Raw genomic sequence first — 16,157 nt, 5'->3', positions numbered from 1 at the left:
ACACGTTCCTTTGGGAAATACTTGTGCGTCCTCCACCAACTCAATAACTCTCCCATTTCTCCCCTCTCCAAATTTTCCCTCTTCTCCCGGATTGGCTCTGGTTTACTCCTCGGCTCCGCCGACTGCTCCATGTGCCCCCCCCCCAATTTTTTTATTTGGGTTTCTGTAGCCTCTCGTGCCTCCCCGGCAGGCTTCTATATCTGTCCAGTACTTGGCCCCAAGTCCAGTTTACCCTCTCTAGCCTCTCCTCCAGAGACCAGGAATCCATCTCCTCCCGGGCACGCTGCTTGATCCAGTCGTGGTGGGTAGTTCTGTATTTTATTTACTCTGTGAAGCTCATGCAATACATCAAAATAACTGAATAGACACAAACAACAAACCATGACACAGAGGAGAACAAACACTACTCAAAATTAAATCACCCACCAAACCCAGGAAGAAAAAACCCCTACTTAAATATGATCTCCAATTAGAGACAACGAGAACCAGCTGCCTCTAATTGGAGATCATCCCAAAAAACAACAACATAGAAATAGAAAACTAGAACTAAACATAGATATAGAAAACATAGAAAAACACAAAACACCCCCTGTCATGCCCTGACCTACTCTACCATAGAAAATAACATCTTACTATGGTCAGGACGTGACAGCTGGTTCTAGAATGGGAATGTCTTCAGAATCCATTGTAAAAGAACACTGGAACACATCACATTACTGTTATATATATAATGAGACAGGAGCTGGTTCTAGAATGGGAATGTCTTCAGAATCCATTGTAAAAGAACACTGGAACACATCACATTACTGTTATATATATAATGAGACAGGAGCTGGTTCTAGAATGGGAATGTCTTCAGAATCCATTGTAAAAGAACACTGGAACACATCACATTACTGTTACTGCTGGTTTTACAACACAGGGCTATTTCATCTTAAATCTACTCACACATGTTTCTTTCTCTCTCTCTCTCTCTCTCTCTCTCTCTCTCTCTCTCTCTCTCTCTCTCTCTCGCTCTCTCTCTCTCACAAACACATGTACATGCTCAGACACACACTCACACACACAAATAACATTGTGGTGTGTTGTTATTGACACAGACACCATGTCAGTCCCAGCCCGGGGCGGAGACAGAGAGATTATTGCTCTGACTTATAAATAGATGGGAATAGATCCAAATGTCAGAATACACACACACACACACACACACACACACACACACACACACACACACACACACACACACACACACACACACACACACACCCAACATCAGAATAAACACACACACACACCCAACATCAGAACACTCACACACACCCAACATCAGAACACACACACACACACACACACACACACACACACACACACACACACACACACACACACACACACACACACACACACACACACACACTAACCCAAACAATTGAACTCCAAGAAATACCCGAAATGTAGACTTTATTGCTCAGCACTAAATCCTACAGAGAGCAGAGCACTCCACTCACATAAGTCACGTTACAACGCTCCAATGACCTACACAACCCTTAGCCCCATAAATCACGTTACAACGCTCCAATGACCTACAACCCTTAGCCCCATAAGTCACATGTTACAACGCTCCAATGACCTACACAACCCTTAGCCCCATAAGTCACATGTTACAACGCTCCAATGACCTACAACCCTTAGCCCCATAAGTCACATGTTACAACGCTCCAATGACCTACACAACCCTTAGCCCCATAAGTCACATGTTACAACGCTCCAATGACCTACACAACCCTTAGCCCCATAAGTCACATGTTACAACGCTCCAATGACCTACAACCCTTAGCCCCATAAGTCACATGTTACAACGCTCCAATGACCTACACAACCCTTAGCCCCATAAGTCACATGTTACAACGCTCCAATGACCTACAACCCTTAGCCCCATAAGTCACATGTTACAACACTCCAATGACCTACAACCCTTAGCCCCATAAGTCACATGTTACAACGCTCCAATGACCTACACAACCCTTAGCCCCATAAGTCACATGTTACAACGCTCCAATGACCTACACAACCCTTAGCCCCATAAGTCACATGTTACAACGCTCCAATGACCTACACAACCCTTAGCCCCCGCCTGCACACACACACACACAGACAGAAACGCCCCCTGACACGAGATGTAGGTCACTTAGTGCTGCAGGGGGACATGGGGGATGAGAGAGAGAGAGAGAGAGAGAGAGAGAGAGAGAGAGAGAGAGAGAGCGACGCACGCCAGTATAGACTACCTCTCTGTCACATCAGATCGCCACAAACACACTCCATGAGTCCTGACAACCCACTAGACCAGACACAGAGCCTCCTTAACCACAGAAATGTCCTCTCTCTATATCTCTATATCTCTCTCTGTATCTCTCCCTCTCTCTATATCTCTCTCTATATCTCTCCCTCTCTCTATATCGCTCTGTATCTCTCTCTATATCTCTCTATCTCTCCCTCTCTCTATATCTCTCTGTATCTCTCCCTCTCTCTATATCTCTATATCTCTCCCTCTCTCTGTATCTCTCCCTCTCTCTATATCTCTATATCTCTCTCTGTATCTCTCCCTCTCTCTATATCGCTCTGTATCTCTCCCGCTCTCTATATCTCTATATCGCTCTGTATCTCTCCCGCTCTCTATATCTCTCCCTCTCTCTATATCGCTCTCTATCTCTCCCTCTCTCTATATCTCTCTGTATCTCTCCCTCTCTCTATATCTCTCTCTATATCTCTCCCTCTCTCTATATCTCTCTCTCCCTCTCTGTATATATCTCCCTCCCTCTGTATATCTCTCCCTCCCTCCCTCCCTCCCTCTGTATATCTCTCCCTCCCTCTGTATATCTCTCCCTCCCTCTCTCTGTATATCTCTCCCTCCCTCTGTATATATCTCCCTCTCTCTGTATATACCTCCCTCCTTCCTTCTCTATCTCTCCCTCCCTCTGTATATCTCTCCCTCCCTCTGTATATCTCTCCCACCCTCCCTCTCTCTGTATATCTCTCCCTCCCTCCCTCTGTATATCTCTCCCTCCCTCCCTCTCTCTGTATATCTCTCCCTCCCTCCCTCTGTATATCTCTCCCTCCCTCTCTCTGTATATCTCTCTCTTCCTCTCTCTGTATATCTCTCCCTCCCTGTGTATATCTCTCCCTCCCTCTCTCTGTATATCTCTCCCTCCCTCTGTATATCTCTCCCTCCCTCTGTATAGCTCTCCCTCCCTCTCTCTGTATATCTCTCCCTCCCTCCCTCCCTCTGTATATCTCTCCCTCCCTCTCTCTGTATATCTCTCTCTTCCTCTCTCTGTATATCTCTCCATCCCTCTCTCTCTCTGTATATCTCTCCCTCCCTCCCTCTGTATATCTCTCTCTCCCTCTCTCTGTATATCTCTCCCTCCCTCTGTATATCTCTCCCTCCCTCCCTCTGTATATCTCTCCCTCCCTCTGTATATATCTCCCTCTCTCTGTATATACCTCCCTCCTTCCTTCTGTATATCTCTCCCTCCCTCTCTCTGTATATCTCTCTCTTCCTCTCTCTGTATATCTCTCCCTCCCTCTCTCTGTATATACCTCCCTCCTTCCTTCTGTATATCTCTCCCTCCCTCTCTCTGTATATCTCTCTCTTCCTCTCTCTGTATATCTCTCCCTCCCTCTCTCTGTATATCTCTCCCTCCCTCTCTCTGTATATCTCTCTCTCCCTCCCTCTGTATATCTCTCCCTCCCTCTCTCTGTATATCTCTCCATCCCTCTCTCTGTATATCTCTTCCTCCCTCTCTCTGTATATCTCTCTCTTCCTCTATCTGTATATCTCTCCCTCTCTCTGTATATCTCTCCCTCTCTCTGTATATATCTCCCTCACTCTATATATCTCTCTCTTCCTCTCTCTGTATATCTCTCTTTTCCTCTCTCTCTCTGTAGCTCATGTCTCTCTCTGAGTCATGTCCCTCTCTCTCTCTCGTGCATCTCTCTGTCTCTCTTTCTTTCTCTCTTTCCCTCTGTCTTTCTTGCTATGGTAAAGCTGTCTATCTTTGCCTCACCCTCTTTTTCTCTACCTTTATCTCTGTGTCACTCCACCACTCCCTCTCCCTCCTCCTCACCTCCTATACCACCAGCTCTCTCCAACACCTCCATAATGTAATGACTTAAATACTTATGCAGTGATATGTGGGTGTGGGCAGGATTCAGAGAGAGCCACTGAGCTCTGTGTCAAATTTATGTTGATTGCTTCCCTGTAATACTTCTTAAATACTTTTCTACTTCTTATAGGACATTAACATCTTATAACTCCTACATGAAGAATCAAGCAGTATCTCTTGACAGTCCTGTTGCTACTGAGAATGTTCCTGCTGTAGCAGGAAAATGCAAACTTGTAGTGTATTTGAGTTTTAAAAAGGCTTCTAAAGTGAGTTATTTAAACTTTGAAAAGTCAGATTTGATTTGCCCTAATGAAAAATGTATCAACCCCTACACAAATGTCCATTAATAATAATTCACATTTCCTGTTGCTGCAGGATTATTTTCCTGCTGTAGCAAACTGGTTCAAATTAAGATCCTACATCTGTACTGGGGGATAATCCTGAACACACTCGGCCAACGTTAAAATGTCCAATTACCACTAATGGAGATGTTAACATGAACATTTCAGGGTGGCCTAGTTGTGTTGTCTATATTAGTGGCAGCAGCAGTACGTACTCCTGTCCTCTAGTTTAAACCCCAAAATAAAATCCCTAACTTCTCTGAAGGAAAACTTTCTTCGAGCAGTGAAGACATCGTTTAGGATGAGACAGTCAGAGCTAAGCAGCTGTACTAATTCTTCTAATCCTCTCTCTCTCGCCCCCGTTCATCCGTTTCTTAGAGACCTGTTTTGGTCTCTCGTTTCTCTTTAACTATATGTCATCATCTCTGTCTTTCTGTCTCTCCCTCTTTGTCTGTAGTTCTCTCTGTCCCCTTTCATCTCCTCCTTTGGTCCATCTCTCAAGTCAGTCTCTCTCTCCCCTTGTCTTTCCCCTCCTCCCTCTCTGAGGATGCTGTAGCCAGGGCTAAGGTGAAGTTAGGCTAATCTGAACTGATTACTGTAGTGACAGCAGCCCTCCCCCCCGCTGCGCTCCAGAATCCCTCTCTCCTCATCCCTCCCTCCCTGTCTTCCTATCATCACAGCTGATTGCACCTCTCTTTGCAGAGCACCACTCGGGCCAACCGTTAACCCTTTCCTCTCCACATTTTAGCCCTGTTTAAAACTAAAATAGTACACTATAAAGGGTATAGGGTGCCGTTTAATACGCAGACCAAGGGCCCCGTAATCCACAGAGTCTCAGAGTAGGAGTTCTGATCTAAGATCAGTTTTGTCTGCAGGATCATAATGAATCAGATCAATATGGACAGATCCTAGATCTGCACTCCTACTCTGAGATGCTTTGTGGATTACAGGGGGCCCTTGGCCTCACTGGGAGTCAACACGTTTTGTTCCACATCCAATCTAATTAACTAATCAACTGCTCATCAAGCCCTTGATTTTATGAATCAAGTTTCACTCCCGCAGAGATATATTTAGTGAAATAATAGGTGTATTTAGTAACGACATATCTTTTTTTTCAACCATGTTCCTGGAGCTCCTCAGTCTCAGGGTGTGCAGGCTTTTATTCCAACCCAGTACTAACACATCTGATTCACCCACTCAACTAAGTAAACCAGACAGTCAGTGAAGAATAGTGTGAGCTACGTTATGCCTCGTTTCCTATTGGGTGACAGGAGAGGTCCTAGCTGTCTAATGCCTGTAGCCAAACCGTGATAACATCCATGCATCTTTCAGCTCCTCTCATCGCCACACCACAGCGCAGGGAAAAGTTGGGATTTATTAACAGTTGTTTTTCCTTCATATTATCCTCTGCATTAGTTCTGGCCGTATGGAAACAACACAGACCATTAAACGTACACAGATGTTGTAAGATAAAGCTGCTGTGCTGTAGTTTTAATGATTTGTATTGCCTCCACCGTATATTCACACTACAATAAACAGAAAAGAACTGGAGCTCTGTGGTTACATGACAGGACGTGAGTGGGCTGCTGCAGGGCAGTGGGTGACCTCATACAGCAGCAGCAGCAGTCGAGGAGGCCTGAGAATCTCAGCTCTCTGCTCTAAATACCACTTTAATTGGAGTGGACAACCACAGACAGCCATCTTGGCTCATAGTGATACAGTAGCAGCCATGATGAGTCATTCATAATTAGGACGAAGGAGACTAACTCTCCACTCATATCAGGGTGACGTTGGCCCTAACAGGCTAGACTGATCTAAGGTCAGTTTTATGTTACTCTCCAGCTAATGGTTCTGATTTGGGAACGGAAAGCTGATCCTAGATCTGTGCCTGGTGCAGTATTAGCCATTAGTCACCGGTGTTAAGTAGGGTTTAAAGAGACGTGCCACCCACTATGTAGTGCTCTACACCCTCCCTACTGCAGGTCGTCATTCATTATATAATGCAACAGACGGATGATGTGTCCCAAATGACACCCCCTCATTCCGTATATAGAGCACTACTTCTGACCAGGGCTCTGACCCTAACCTTAAGAATAGCAGCAGCATACTAACATCCCAACACTGAGTGGTGGTTGTGAGGACCCAGATTAAGTCAATGCTACTATTGGACTAGACAGCATGTTCAAAGGGGTTCAACATCCCATAACAGAAATAAAACAGGGAGGGACCTAGCTGAATTCGTCCAATAGAAACTCTCATTTTCATTGCATAAAAGGTTTTTATGTTCGGAGTTAAAACGATTCCAGTTGCAAAATACTTTGCTACAGTGGAAAACAAATGAATACAGCCCCTGGACATAAAGCATGTTTAAAAGGCTTCCAAATCCCATATTTCAAAAGGCTCAAGAAAATGGAAGAGGGAGAGAGAGAGAGACAAAGAACAATTTTATATTTGTATTTTTCAGACAAGAAAAAAAAAATTGTGTTACTGGTTACAATTTCAAGTCACATATTAAACTGGAAAGAATAAGCATATTTGTGACATAAGAAAATAGATGACATTGACGGTTCAAATGTGGTTTCATTAATTACAAATTTTTAGATTGAATCAATAACATTGTATCAACATCCAGACCAGCTGAATGTTGTCTTAGGAGTCAAGAGAAACAAACTAAATGAAAACAAGAGAACCACGCCACCCCACAATACACCACATGCCTATCAATGCAGTTCATCACACTAGTAGCAAAGATGAGCATCTTAAATGTTACATTTGACGGTAGGTAGTTGAAGAACAGTCCAACTCATTTTTCCTGTCCTGCAGTTCACGTTGTAACCATCTCTATTGACTCTGCTGCACTGATGGAAACCTATTCCCTATATAGTGCACTACTTTTGAACAGGGCCATATTCCCCATATAGTGCACTACTTTAGAAAAGGGCCTATAGAGAAAATAGTTTGTCTCTATGCCCAGACTACTGGCTGGAATAACCAATACCACTTTTGTAATCCTGTTCCGTGTGGATTAGAGCATGACATCACTGATCAATACAATATTCAATCTGGGAGAGGTGAGAGATCAGATTGACCTGCTACGGCCACAGTGTGTGTCAGTCAGGTCTATGTGTGTAATGCAGGGTTCTCCAACCCTGTTCCTGGAGAGAGACCCTCCTGTAGGTTTTAACCCCAACCCTGTTCCTGGAGAGAGACCGTCCTGTAGGTTTAAACTCCTGTAGGTTTAAACTCCAGGAACAGGGTTGGAGTTAAAACCTACAGGAGGGTAGCTCTCCAGGAACAGGGTTGGAGTTAAAACCTACAGGAGGGTCTCTCTCCAGGAACAGGGTTGGAGTTAAAACCTACAGGAGGGTAGCTCTCCAGGAACAGTGTTGGAGTTAAAACCTACAGGAGGGTAGCTCTCCAGGAACAGTGTTGGGGTTAAAACCTACAGAAGGGTAGCTCTACAGGAACAGTGTTGGAGTTAAAACCTACAGGAGGGTCTCTCTCCAGGAACAGTGTTGGAGTTAAAACCTACAGGAGGGTAGCTCTCCAGGAACAGGGTTGGAGTTAAAACCTACAGGAGGGTAGCTCTACAGGAACAGTGTTGGAGAGCCCTGGGGTGGTGTGAACGGGGTCACTCCACAGTAAGAGGAGTTCAGTAGCGGTCGTAATGTGATGGTCTCTGGTTGTAGGAGTTGTATCTTCCAGACTGATGCCCACCGCCCTGGCCGTAACGCCTGTCCCTGTCCCCCCCGCGGTCCCTGTCCCCTCCGCGGTCCCTGTCCCCTCCGCGGTCCCTGTCCCCCCCGCGGTCCCTGTCCCCCCCGCGGTCCGCCCCCCCGCGGTCCCTGTCCCCCCCGCGGTCCCTGTCCCCTCCCCAACCCCTGTACCCGCCACGGTCCTGGGATCTGAAGAACAGAGGGAGGAAGAGAGAGAGAAGAGATGTGGGAAGAAAAAAAACATATCAACCAAATGAACATGTTATCCATCCCAGCAAACTGTAGAATGACATATCAGACCAGCTGCTATTGTTGTGCAGAAACACTTCTGGAAATGTCCTGTTCTTATTATGGCACAGAATAATACGGTAGTAGTTAGCAGTCCAATACTGTGTTAAAGATATTAATGATGAGGAGACAAGCCAGGGCTGCATTCAGCAGATCAAAACGGTGTGCAACGTTTGACTGAACAGAAACAGTGGTGTTCTGAACGACCCAGTTGAAGAACCACATGGTTGTGGTAGCGCAGTAGGAGAGTGTGTAAGGCAGGTCTGGGCAACTCCAGTCCTCGGGGGGCTTGATTGGGGTCACACTTTTTCCCCATCCCCAGCTAACACACCTGACTCCAATAATCAAGTACTTATGATCTTCAGTTTAGAATGCAATTTGTTTATATCAGGTGTGTTTCTAGGGATGGGGGGAAGTGAGACACCAATAAGGCTCCCTGAGGACTGGAGTTGGCCAGGTCTACTGTAAGGTGTGCTGCACTAGCTTTGAGATTAAGTGGTCACACCGCACCACACTCACAAAACTAGAGAAACCATACCTCAAATTGTGGAGGAAACATGTTGTTCAGTACAAACCGTCACGCAATGTAGCAAAACGTTTAATGAGCTGAACGAACCCAGTTAGCTAAGGTCGTTGTTGTTTACCTGCTGTCTCTGCCCCGGTTGTTTCCGCCTCCACGCCCCCCCCAGTCCTCTACCAGTGGCGGGGGGTTGGCGGGGCGACTCACGTACTGCTGGTACTCCCGGTCCTCGAGAGAAAACCGGTGGGCAAACTGCTCATCATAGTTAGGCGGCGTTTCTGGACCATCTGTCATTCTACAATGAGAGAAATACCAGATACTCACTACGTTTTTACATATTTGGAAATACCGTGAAAAGGCCGCTTTTCTAAAAAAGGCTATGTAGCTAGCTAGATATATCCGAGTATGGCATAGCTGCGATGCAGCCAAGATAACTTTAGTTTTGACATTGTTGTAAAAACTGTTGGTTACATCGCAGTTAAGTATGACATACAATAGGAACCTGTGAAGACTAAATGTAAGCAATTACCTGTAAATTGTATTTATTCAGCAGACAGCTTCGACATGTACGACTGGACAAATGTTGACAACAGTGCCATGGCAAAAACGTCCCTCTAAGAACACGCTACCGATATCATTGGTTCCGGATCTCAGGCCTTTTTCCCAGAAATAGTCAACACATTTTATTTAGAGATTTCGCAAACTATTAGCAAACAAACCTTTTCCACATATTACTTAAGTGTGAACAATCGACATGATCAGAGGTAGGTCAAATAATAAAAACTTGATATTGAACCCATGATGGTTGCAGAGAATCAAGTCAAGCAGCTGCCACCTGAAGTTGTAAGTTGGTGTGGAATGTGACTTGAGGTGGGGCACAGTTCAACAAGGCCTGAATCAGAACAAGACAGCCAAAAACCAGTCTCGTCTTCATCTATACGACATGTAAGTGCCGAGAATAGTAGGTTATTGCCTATTAATTAGCCTATGCCTACCTGCATTATATTGTAATTTTGGACCTAGGTCTATCACTGCAGAATTACATCAAATCAATGCAACCCGTTTAGCCTAGGGTATTTGCACAGTTTGAAATAAACGCATATTGTTTCTTGTGAAGAGCATATTTAATTGCATGTCACAAATAGGCCAAAAGTCCACGTTTCTCTCTCACGTTTCTCCTGAGAATGGGTTATGAAATAGCCCACAGTGTAACTTCATATCCCAGGCTGTTAGAAAGCTGTAGAAAGGAGATGTGTGTGTGTGGGAGGTAGGACTGTTGAGAGCAGGTGGAAGCCGCACCGTGTCGCTACTGCTGCTCTCTGCCTGCCGCTCACGAAACACTAACCCATTGGGGAGAGAGCTGAGAGCGCAGATCCGAGGCAAGGCAACTCCAGCGCCGCAGTCAAGGAATATTCAGCGAACATCACAACTTAGTTTTTTTGAAAGCACAGCGTTTATCAGCCTTGCGGCTGCGGATAGAAGACACGGAACGGGTGGGATCATAATTTGTCACCTCGTCTGAATAAATAAGTTAGGCTAATGAAATGGCATTAGGTTTTTCTGTGGTCGCCAGAGTGAACGCTTGACTATCAGGAGAATCGAAACGCCGCTCAGCTCGTGAGGGAGTGCAGGGATCATATTTCTCTACTCTCTGTGATCACATTACTTGCTCGCAGCCTAGGACCTGGAATGGACTTATCCAATAGCTAATGCCAAGACTGGATCTATTTTAATAACATTGTTTTTAAAGACACTGCGTTTTTTTAAAGTTCGCTTCTTCTAACGTTTTTATAATTGAAGGGTTGTCCCAAAACTCCGCGGTAATGGGGTAAGTACAGAAACGGCTGTCCTCTGGAGCGCATGTAATGTTATGACACCTGCTTTCTGACTATCTAAAATGTCAGTTATGTGTTTGATCTGTATGCATAGGCTACCCTACACTTGTTGGGGGAGGGGGGCTAGAATATAATGGGTGAATAATTAATCGTAACAATAATCGTTTCAAAAGCTTGTCTTGGCATGGAAAGCGTCCCTGCGCGCTTTGTGCGCGCACGGCTCGCCCGAGGTTATACGGTGGAGAATGCCTCCCTCTCCAAACCATTCAGCGTGATAGCTTATCTTCAAAACGTGTCTGATAGCATACGAGTCTTGTGCCAGAGAGAGACGCACATTTTACAGTTTACCAGGACAAGGTGCAGAACTGCTTCCCATGTAGAATTATGTCAACAACAAAAAAAGCCAAGCAATGTCACTTTATGATTGACATATTTTGATTTCCTAGGAAGCCTATAGGCTAATGACAAATATTACTATTTTCAACCTCTTAGAAATGAACAAGATGCATGTTACTTTCCTCACAGTTATTTGCTACACCAAACATATTGCCTAATGTGCCATAGACCTATAGGAGAGGTCATCCTATATGGAAGTGCATACTGCATAGGCACTTAATTCTGTCTGATGTTATTTTCAGCCCTATTTTACAGTATTTACTTTATAGTGCAAACACAGTTATGTCAGTAAGAGAAGTGGCCGACGGTGGAATCCTCCAGTCAGATGAGATCTGTGTGAGGAGGGATGGATGCCTTCACGCGGCTGGCTCAGCTAGCCTGGCTGGACTAGGCAGGTGGAATCCTCCAGTCAGATGAGATCTGTGTGAGGAGGGATGGATGCCTTCACGCGGCTGGCTCAGCTAGCCTGGCTGGACTAGGCAGGTGGAATCCTCCAGTCAGATGAGATCTGTGTGAGGAGGGATGGATGCCTTCACGCGGCTGGCTCAGCTAGCCTGGCTGGACTAGGCAGGTGGAATCCTCCAGTCAGATGAGATCTGTGTGAGGAGGGATGGATGCCTTCACGCGGCTGGCTCAGCTAGCCTGGCTGGACTAGGCAGGTGGAATCTTCCCCGTCATTCTCTCCAGCGCTGTTCTGCTGTGGGAGAATAGAGGTGCCAGAGTCAACTGTGCCCACGCATGAACAAGCCGCCGCAAAGCAAACAGAGAGAGAGGGGGTGGAGGGGCTGTGTGTGTGTGTGTGTGTGTGTGTGTGTGTGTGTGTGTGTGTGTGTGTGTGTGTGTGTGTGTGTGTGTGTGTGTGTGTGTGTGTGTGTGTGTGAGAGAGTGGGATGTGATGTGATGCCCACAGGGATAGAGGGAGTCTCCTCCTATACAGGTCTGTACATTAGAGATACAGTGAGAGAGGGGGTGGGGGTGGGGGGGGTGGGGGGGGGGGCAGTGTGTGTGTGTGTGATGCCCACCGGCATAGAGGGAGTCTCCTCCTATACAGGTCTGTACATTGGAGATGTTGGTAAACAAATTATTCAAGCTCTGTCAAGTCTTGCCATAGATTTTTCAAACCTATTTTAAGTCAAAACTGTAAGTATGCCACTCAGGAACATTCAATGTCGTCTTGGTAAGCAACTCTACTGTATATTTGGCCTTGTGTTTGAGATTATTGTACTGCTGAAAGGTGAATTCATCTCCCAGTGTCTGGTGGAAAGCAGACTGAACCAGGTTTTCCTCTAGGATTTTGCCTGTGCTTAGCTCCATTCCGTTTCTTTTTTATCCTGAAAAACTCCCCACTTGTTAACAATTACAAGCCATACTCGTAACATGACACAGCCACCACTATGCTTGAAAACATGGAGAGTGGTAGTCAGTAATGTGTTGTATTGGATTTGCCCCAAACGTACCACTTTGTTTTCAGGACAAATAGTTAATTGCTTTCCCACATTTTTTGCAGTTTTACTTTAGTGCCTTGTTGCAAACAGGATGCATGTTTTGGAATATTTAATTATGTACATGCTTCCTTCTTTTCACTCTGTTGATTAGGTTAGTATTGTGGAGTAACTACAGTGTCATTGAGCTGTCTTCAGTTTTCTACAATCACAGCCATTAAACTCTGTAACTGTTTCAATGTTACCATTGGCCTCATGGTGAAATCCCTGAGTGGTTTCCTTCCTCTCCAGCAACTGAGTTAGGAAGGACGGCTGTATCTTTGTAGTGACTGGGTGTGTTGATTACCTTTACCAAGCTCAAAGGGATATTCAGTGTCTGCTTTATCTACCAATATATGCCTTTGTTTGCAAGGCATTGGAAAACCTCCCTGGTCTTTGTAGTTGAATCTGTGTTTGAAATTCACTGCTTGACTGAGGGACCTTACAGATAATTGTATGTGTGGGGTACAGAGATGAGGTAGTCATTCAAAAATCATGTTAAACACTATTAAATGTACACAGACTGAGTCCATGCAACTTATTATGTGACTTGTTACGCACATTTTTTCTCCTGAACATATTTAGACTTGGCAAAAAAGGGGTTAAATACTTATTGACTCAAGACATTTCTGCTTTTAACTTTTTAATGAATTAGTAAAAATGTCTAAAAACACAATTCCACTTTTGACATTTATGTATTCCAATTGAATCCATTTTACATTCAGACTGTAACGCAACAAAATGTGGAAGGTCAAGGGGTGGGAACACTATGTGAAGGCTCTGTAATAGATGTGTTGACGTAGGGTTGTTGTCATTGTTTAGCTTCATGATTACAACGACCCCGGCCTTTCTCATCTGATATCAGTCATCTCAACTGTTTTACTCTGAAGCTTTTTATTTTGTGGTCTGAGCATTCAGATGCAATTATCTTGATAATGTTAGGCTACTATATTGAAGTATTCATATAGATAATATATAAATAAATACATGCATATTTAGATGGATAGGTAGGCTACTTTATAAATCCCAGAGAGGAAAATGTCAAATCATATTGAATGTTTTATCTTGGTCTCCTTCTGCATCTGACCTTTACCTCCTCACATCAAGCAGCTGTCTGTTGGCAAGGCATCTGGCCTTTACCTCCTCACATCAAGCAGCTGCCTGTTGGCAAGGCATCTGGCCTTTACCTCCTCACATCAAGCAGCTGTCTGTTGGCAAGGCATCTGGCCTTTACCTCCTCACACCAAACAGCTGTCTGTTGGCAAGGCATCTGGCCTTTACCTCCTCACACCAAACAGCTGTCTGTTGGCAAGGCATCTGGCCTTTACCTCCTCACACCAAACAGCTGTCTGTTGGCAAGGCATCTGGCCTTTACCTCCTCACACCAAGCAGCTGTCTGTTGGCAAGGCATCTGGCCTTTACCTCCTCACACCAAACAGCTGTCTGTTGGCAAGGCATCTGGCCTTTACCTCCTCACACCAAGCAGCTGTCTGTTGGCAAGGCATCTGGCCTTTACCTCCTCACACCAAACAGCTGTCTGTTGGCAAGGCATCTGACCTTTACCTCCGCACACCAAACAGCTGTCTGTTGGCAAGGCATCTGGCCTTTACCTCCTCACACCAAACAGCTGTCTGTTGGCAAGGCATCTGACCTTTACCTCCTCACACCAAATAGCTGTCTGTTGGCAAGGCATCTGAATCAAACATGTCAAAACACTTAATATGAAGCCATGCGGCTGCAACGACTAGTGTTGACATTTCATCGTGACTAGACACAGTCACCAGATTATAAATGTGTGTGTTTGGGTTGTTGCATTGAATTAGTACCTAGGCTAACATATCAAACAGTATTTCATATAACAATGACTGAATCCGATCTGTTTGGATGCTGTGTGACGTGAGAAGGTTCAGTTCATGATTGAGTTTCCGTGCTCAGTGAAAGGAGAAGAATGTTGCTCTGTTTTCTCTTCAGAGATTGTCATGAAGGCAGTCTTGGAATGTGTAAGGAACCAGTCTAGCACATCTGAGTCATACTCAAGACACAGTACTGTACCAACTCACCCAACCAGTCTGGGCTATAGGAACTAGGCATTCTGTGTCAGTGTTTCACCTAGCAGTTACTTTCCAAGCGGGGCCCCACAGAGTGGTTGCTGAAACTACCCTACTGAAACGTCATCATAACACAGACCTGGAGGAAGGTCGCACCACCGCTCTCCTGTTGATTCCTCTCTTCCTTATCGTTCATCACACCTTCTTACCATAGTTTGAATTCCACCTGTCTCCCTTGGAATTCAGTCTCCACACCTTATTATACACTGAGTGTACAAAACATTAGGAACTCTTCCCATGATAGACTGACTAGGTGAAAGCTGTGATCCCTTATTGATGTCACTTGTTAATTCCACTTCAAATCAGTGTAGATGAAGGGGAGTAGATGGGTTAAAGAAGGATTTTTAAGCCATGAGACAATTGAGACATGGATTGTGTATGTGTGCCATTCAGAGGATGAATGGACAAGACAAAATATTGAAGTACCTTTGAACAGGGTATGGTGGTAGGTGCCAGGCGCGTCGGTTTGTGTCAAGAACTGCAACTCTGGTGGGTTTTTCACGCTCAACAGTTTGGTCCACCACCCAAAGGACATCCAGCCAACTTGACACAACTGTGGGAAGCATTGGAGTCAACATGGGCCAGCATCCCTATGGAATGCTTTTGACACCTTGTAGAGGTGTTCCTAATGTTTTGTACACTCAGTGTATAGTCTCAGTTCTCCTTGTAATTCCTAGTCATCCTCACACCTTGTCAATATGTAGCCCCAAAGCCAATTCCTACTTTGGCCGCCTTTCCTTCCAGTTCTCTGCTGCCAATGACTGGAACGAACTGCAAAAGTCACTGAAGCTGGAGACTCATATCTCCCTCACTAGCTTTAAGCACCAGCTGTCAGAGCAGCTCACAGATCACTGCACCTGTCCATAGCCCATCTGTAAATAGCCCATCCAACTACCTCATCCCCATACTGTTATTTCTTTATTTTGCTCCTTTGCACCCCAGTATCTCTACTTGCACATTCATCTTCTGCACATCTATCACTCCAGAGTTTTAATTGCTATATTGTAATTATTTCGCCACCATGGCCTATTTATTGCCTTACCTCCCTTAACCTACTTCATTTGCACAAACTGTATAGAACTTTTCTACTGTATTATTGACTGTATATTTGTTTTACTCCATGTGTAACTCTGTGTTGTTTGTGTAGCACTGCTTTGCTTCATCTTGGCCAGGTCGCAGTTGTAAAGGATAACTTGTTCTCAACTTTCCTACCTGGTTAAATAAAGAGTCTGTTCCACCTGTTCTCCTTGTAATTCATAGTCTGTCAGGTTCAGGAATGTATTATTAAACATTTCCTGTTCAAAGTAGT

The 16,157-nt window shown here is 44.9% G+C and overlaps 2 protein-coding genes across 5 annotated transcripts in view; one reads left to right on the top strand and one right to left on the bottom strand.

Annotated features, from left to right (window-relative positions):
* Positions 1 to 6,933: 6,933 nt before the first annotated feature.
* Positions 6,934 to 9,716, bottom strand: LOC106562865 (uncharacterized). The gene is made up of 3 exons (XM_014127905.3): positions 9,558 to 9,716; positions 9,153 to 9,323; positions 6,934 to 8,409 (listed from the first exon to the last, which is right to left on the bottom strand). Exons 2-3 carry the CDS (start codon positions 9,320 to 9,322, stop codon positions 8,157 to 8,159), a joined length of 423 nt encoding a protein of 140 aa, XP_013983380.2. The 5' UTR covers position 9,323; positions 9,558 to 9,716; the 3' UTR covers positions 6,934 to 8,156.
* A 14-nt stretch (positions 9,717 to 9,730) lies between these two features.
* The window catches only part of LOC106561749 (homer protein homolog 2), a 229,071-nt gene continuing 222,644 nt past the window's right edge, over positions 9,731 to 16,157 (top strand). For 2 of the 4 annotated variants that reach the window (XM_045689657.2, XM_045689655.2), the window contains exon 1: positions 9,731 to 9,973. In XM_045689657.2, the coding sequence (XP_045545613.1) occupies positions 9,972 to 9,973 (2 nt within the window). In that variant the 5' untranslated portion in view covers positions 9,731 to 9,971. Of the gene's footprint in view, positions 9,974 to 10,283; positions 10,857 to 16,157 lie in introns of those variants that run through there. The other 2 variants (XM_045689654.2, XM_045689656.2) reach the window with 2 other exon arrangements.

This window comes from Salmo salar, chromosome 11 (genome assembly GCF_965601325.2).
Source record: "Salmo salar chromosome 11, fSalSal1, whole genome shotgun sequence".
In the NCBI taxonomy this organism is placed as follows: Eukaryota; Metazoa; Chordata; class Actinopteri; order Salmoniformes; family Salmonidae; genus Salmo; species Salmo salar.
The sequence above is the reverse complement of the archived record's forward strand: the minus strand, read 5'-3'. Positions and strand labels throughout refer to the sequence as shown.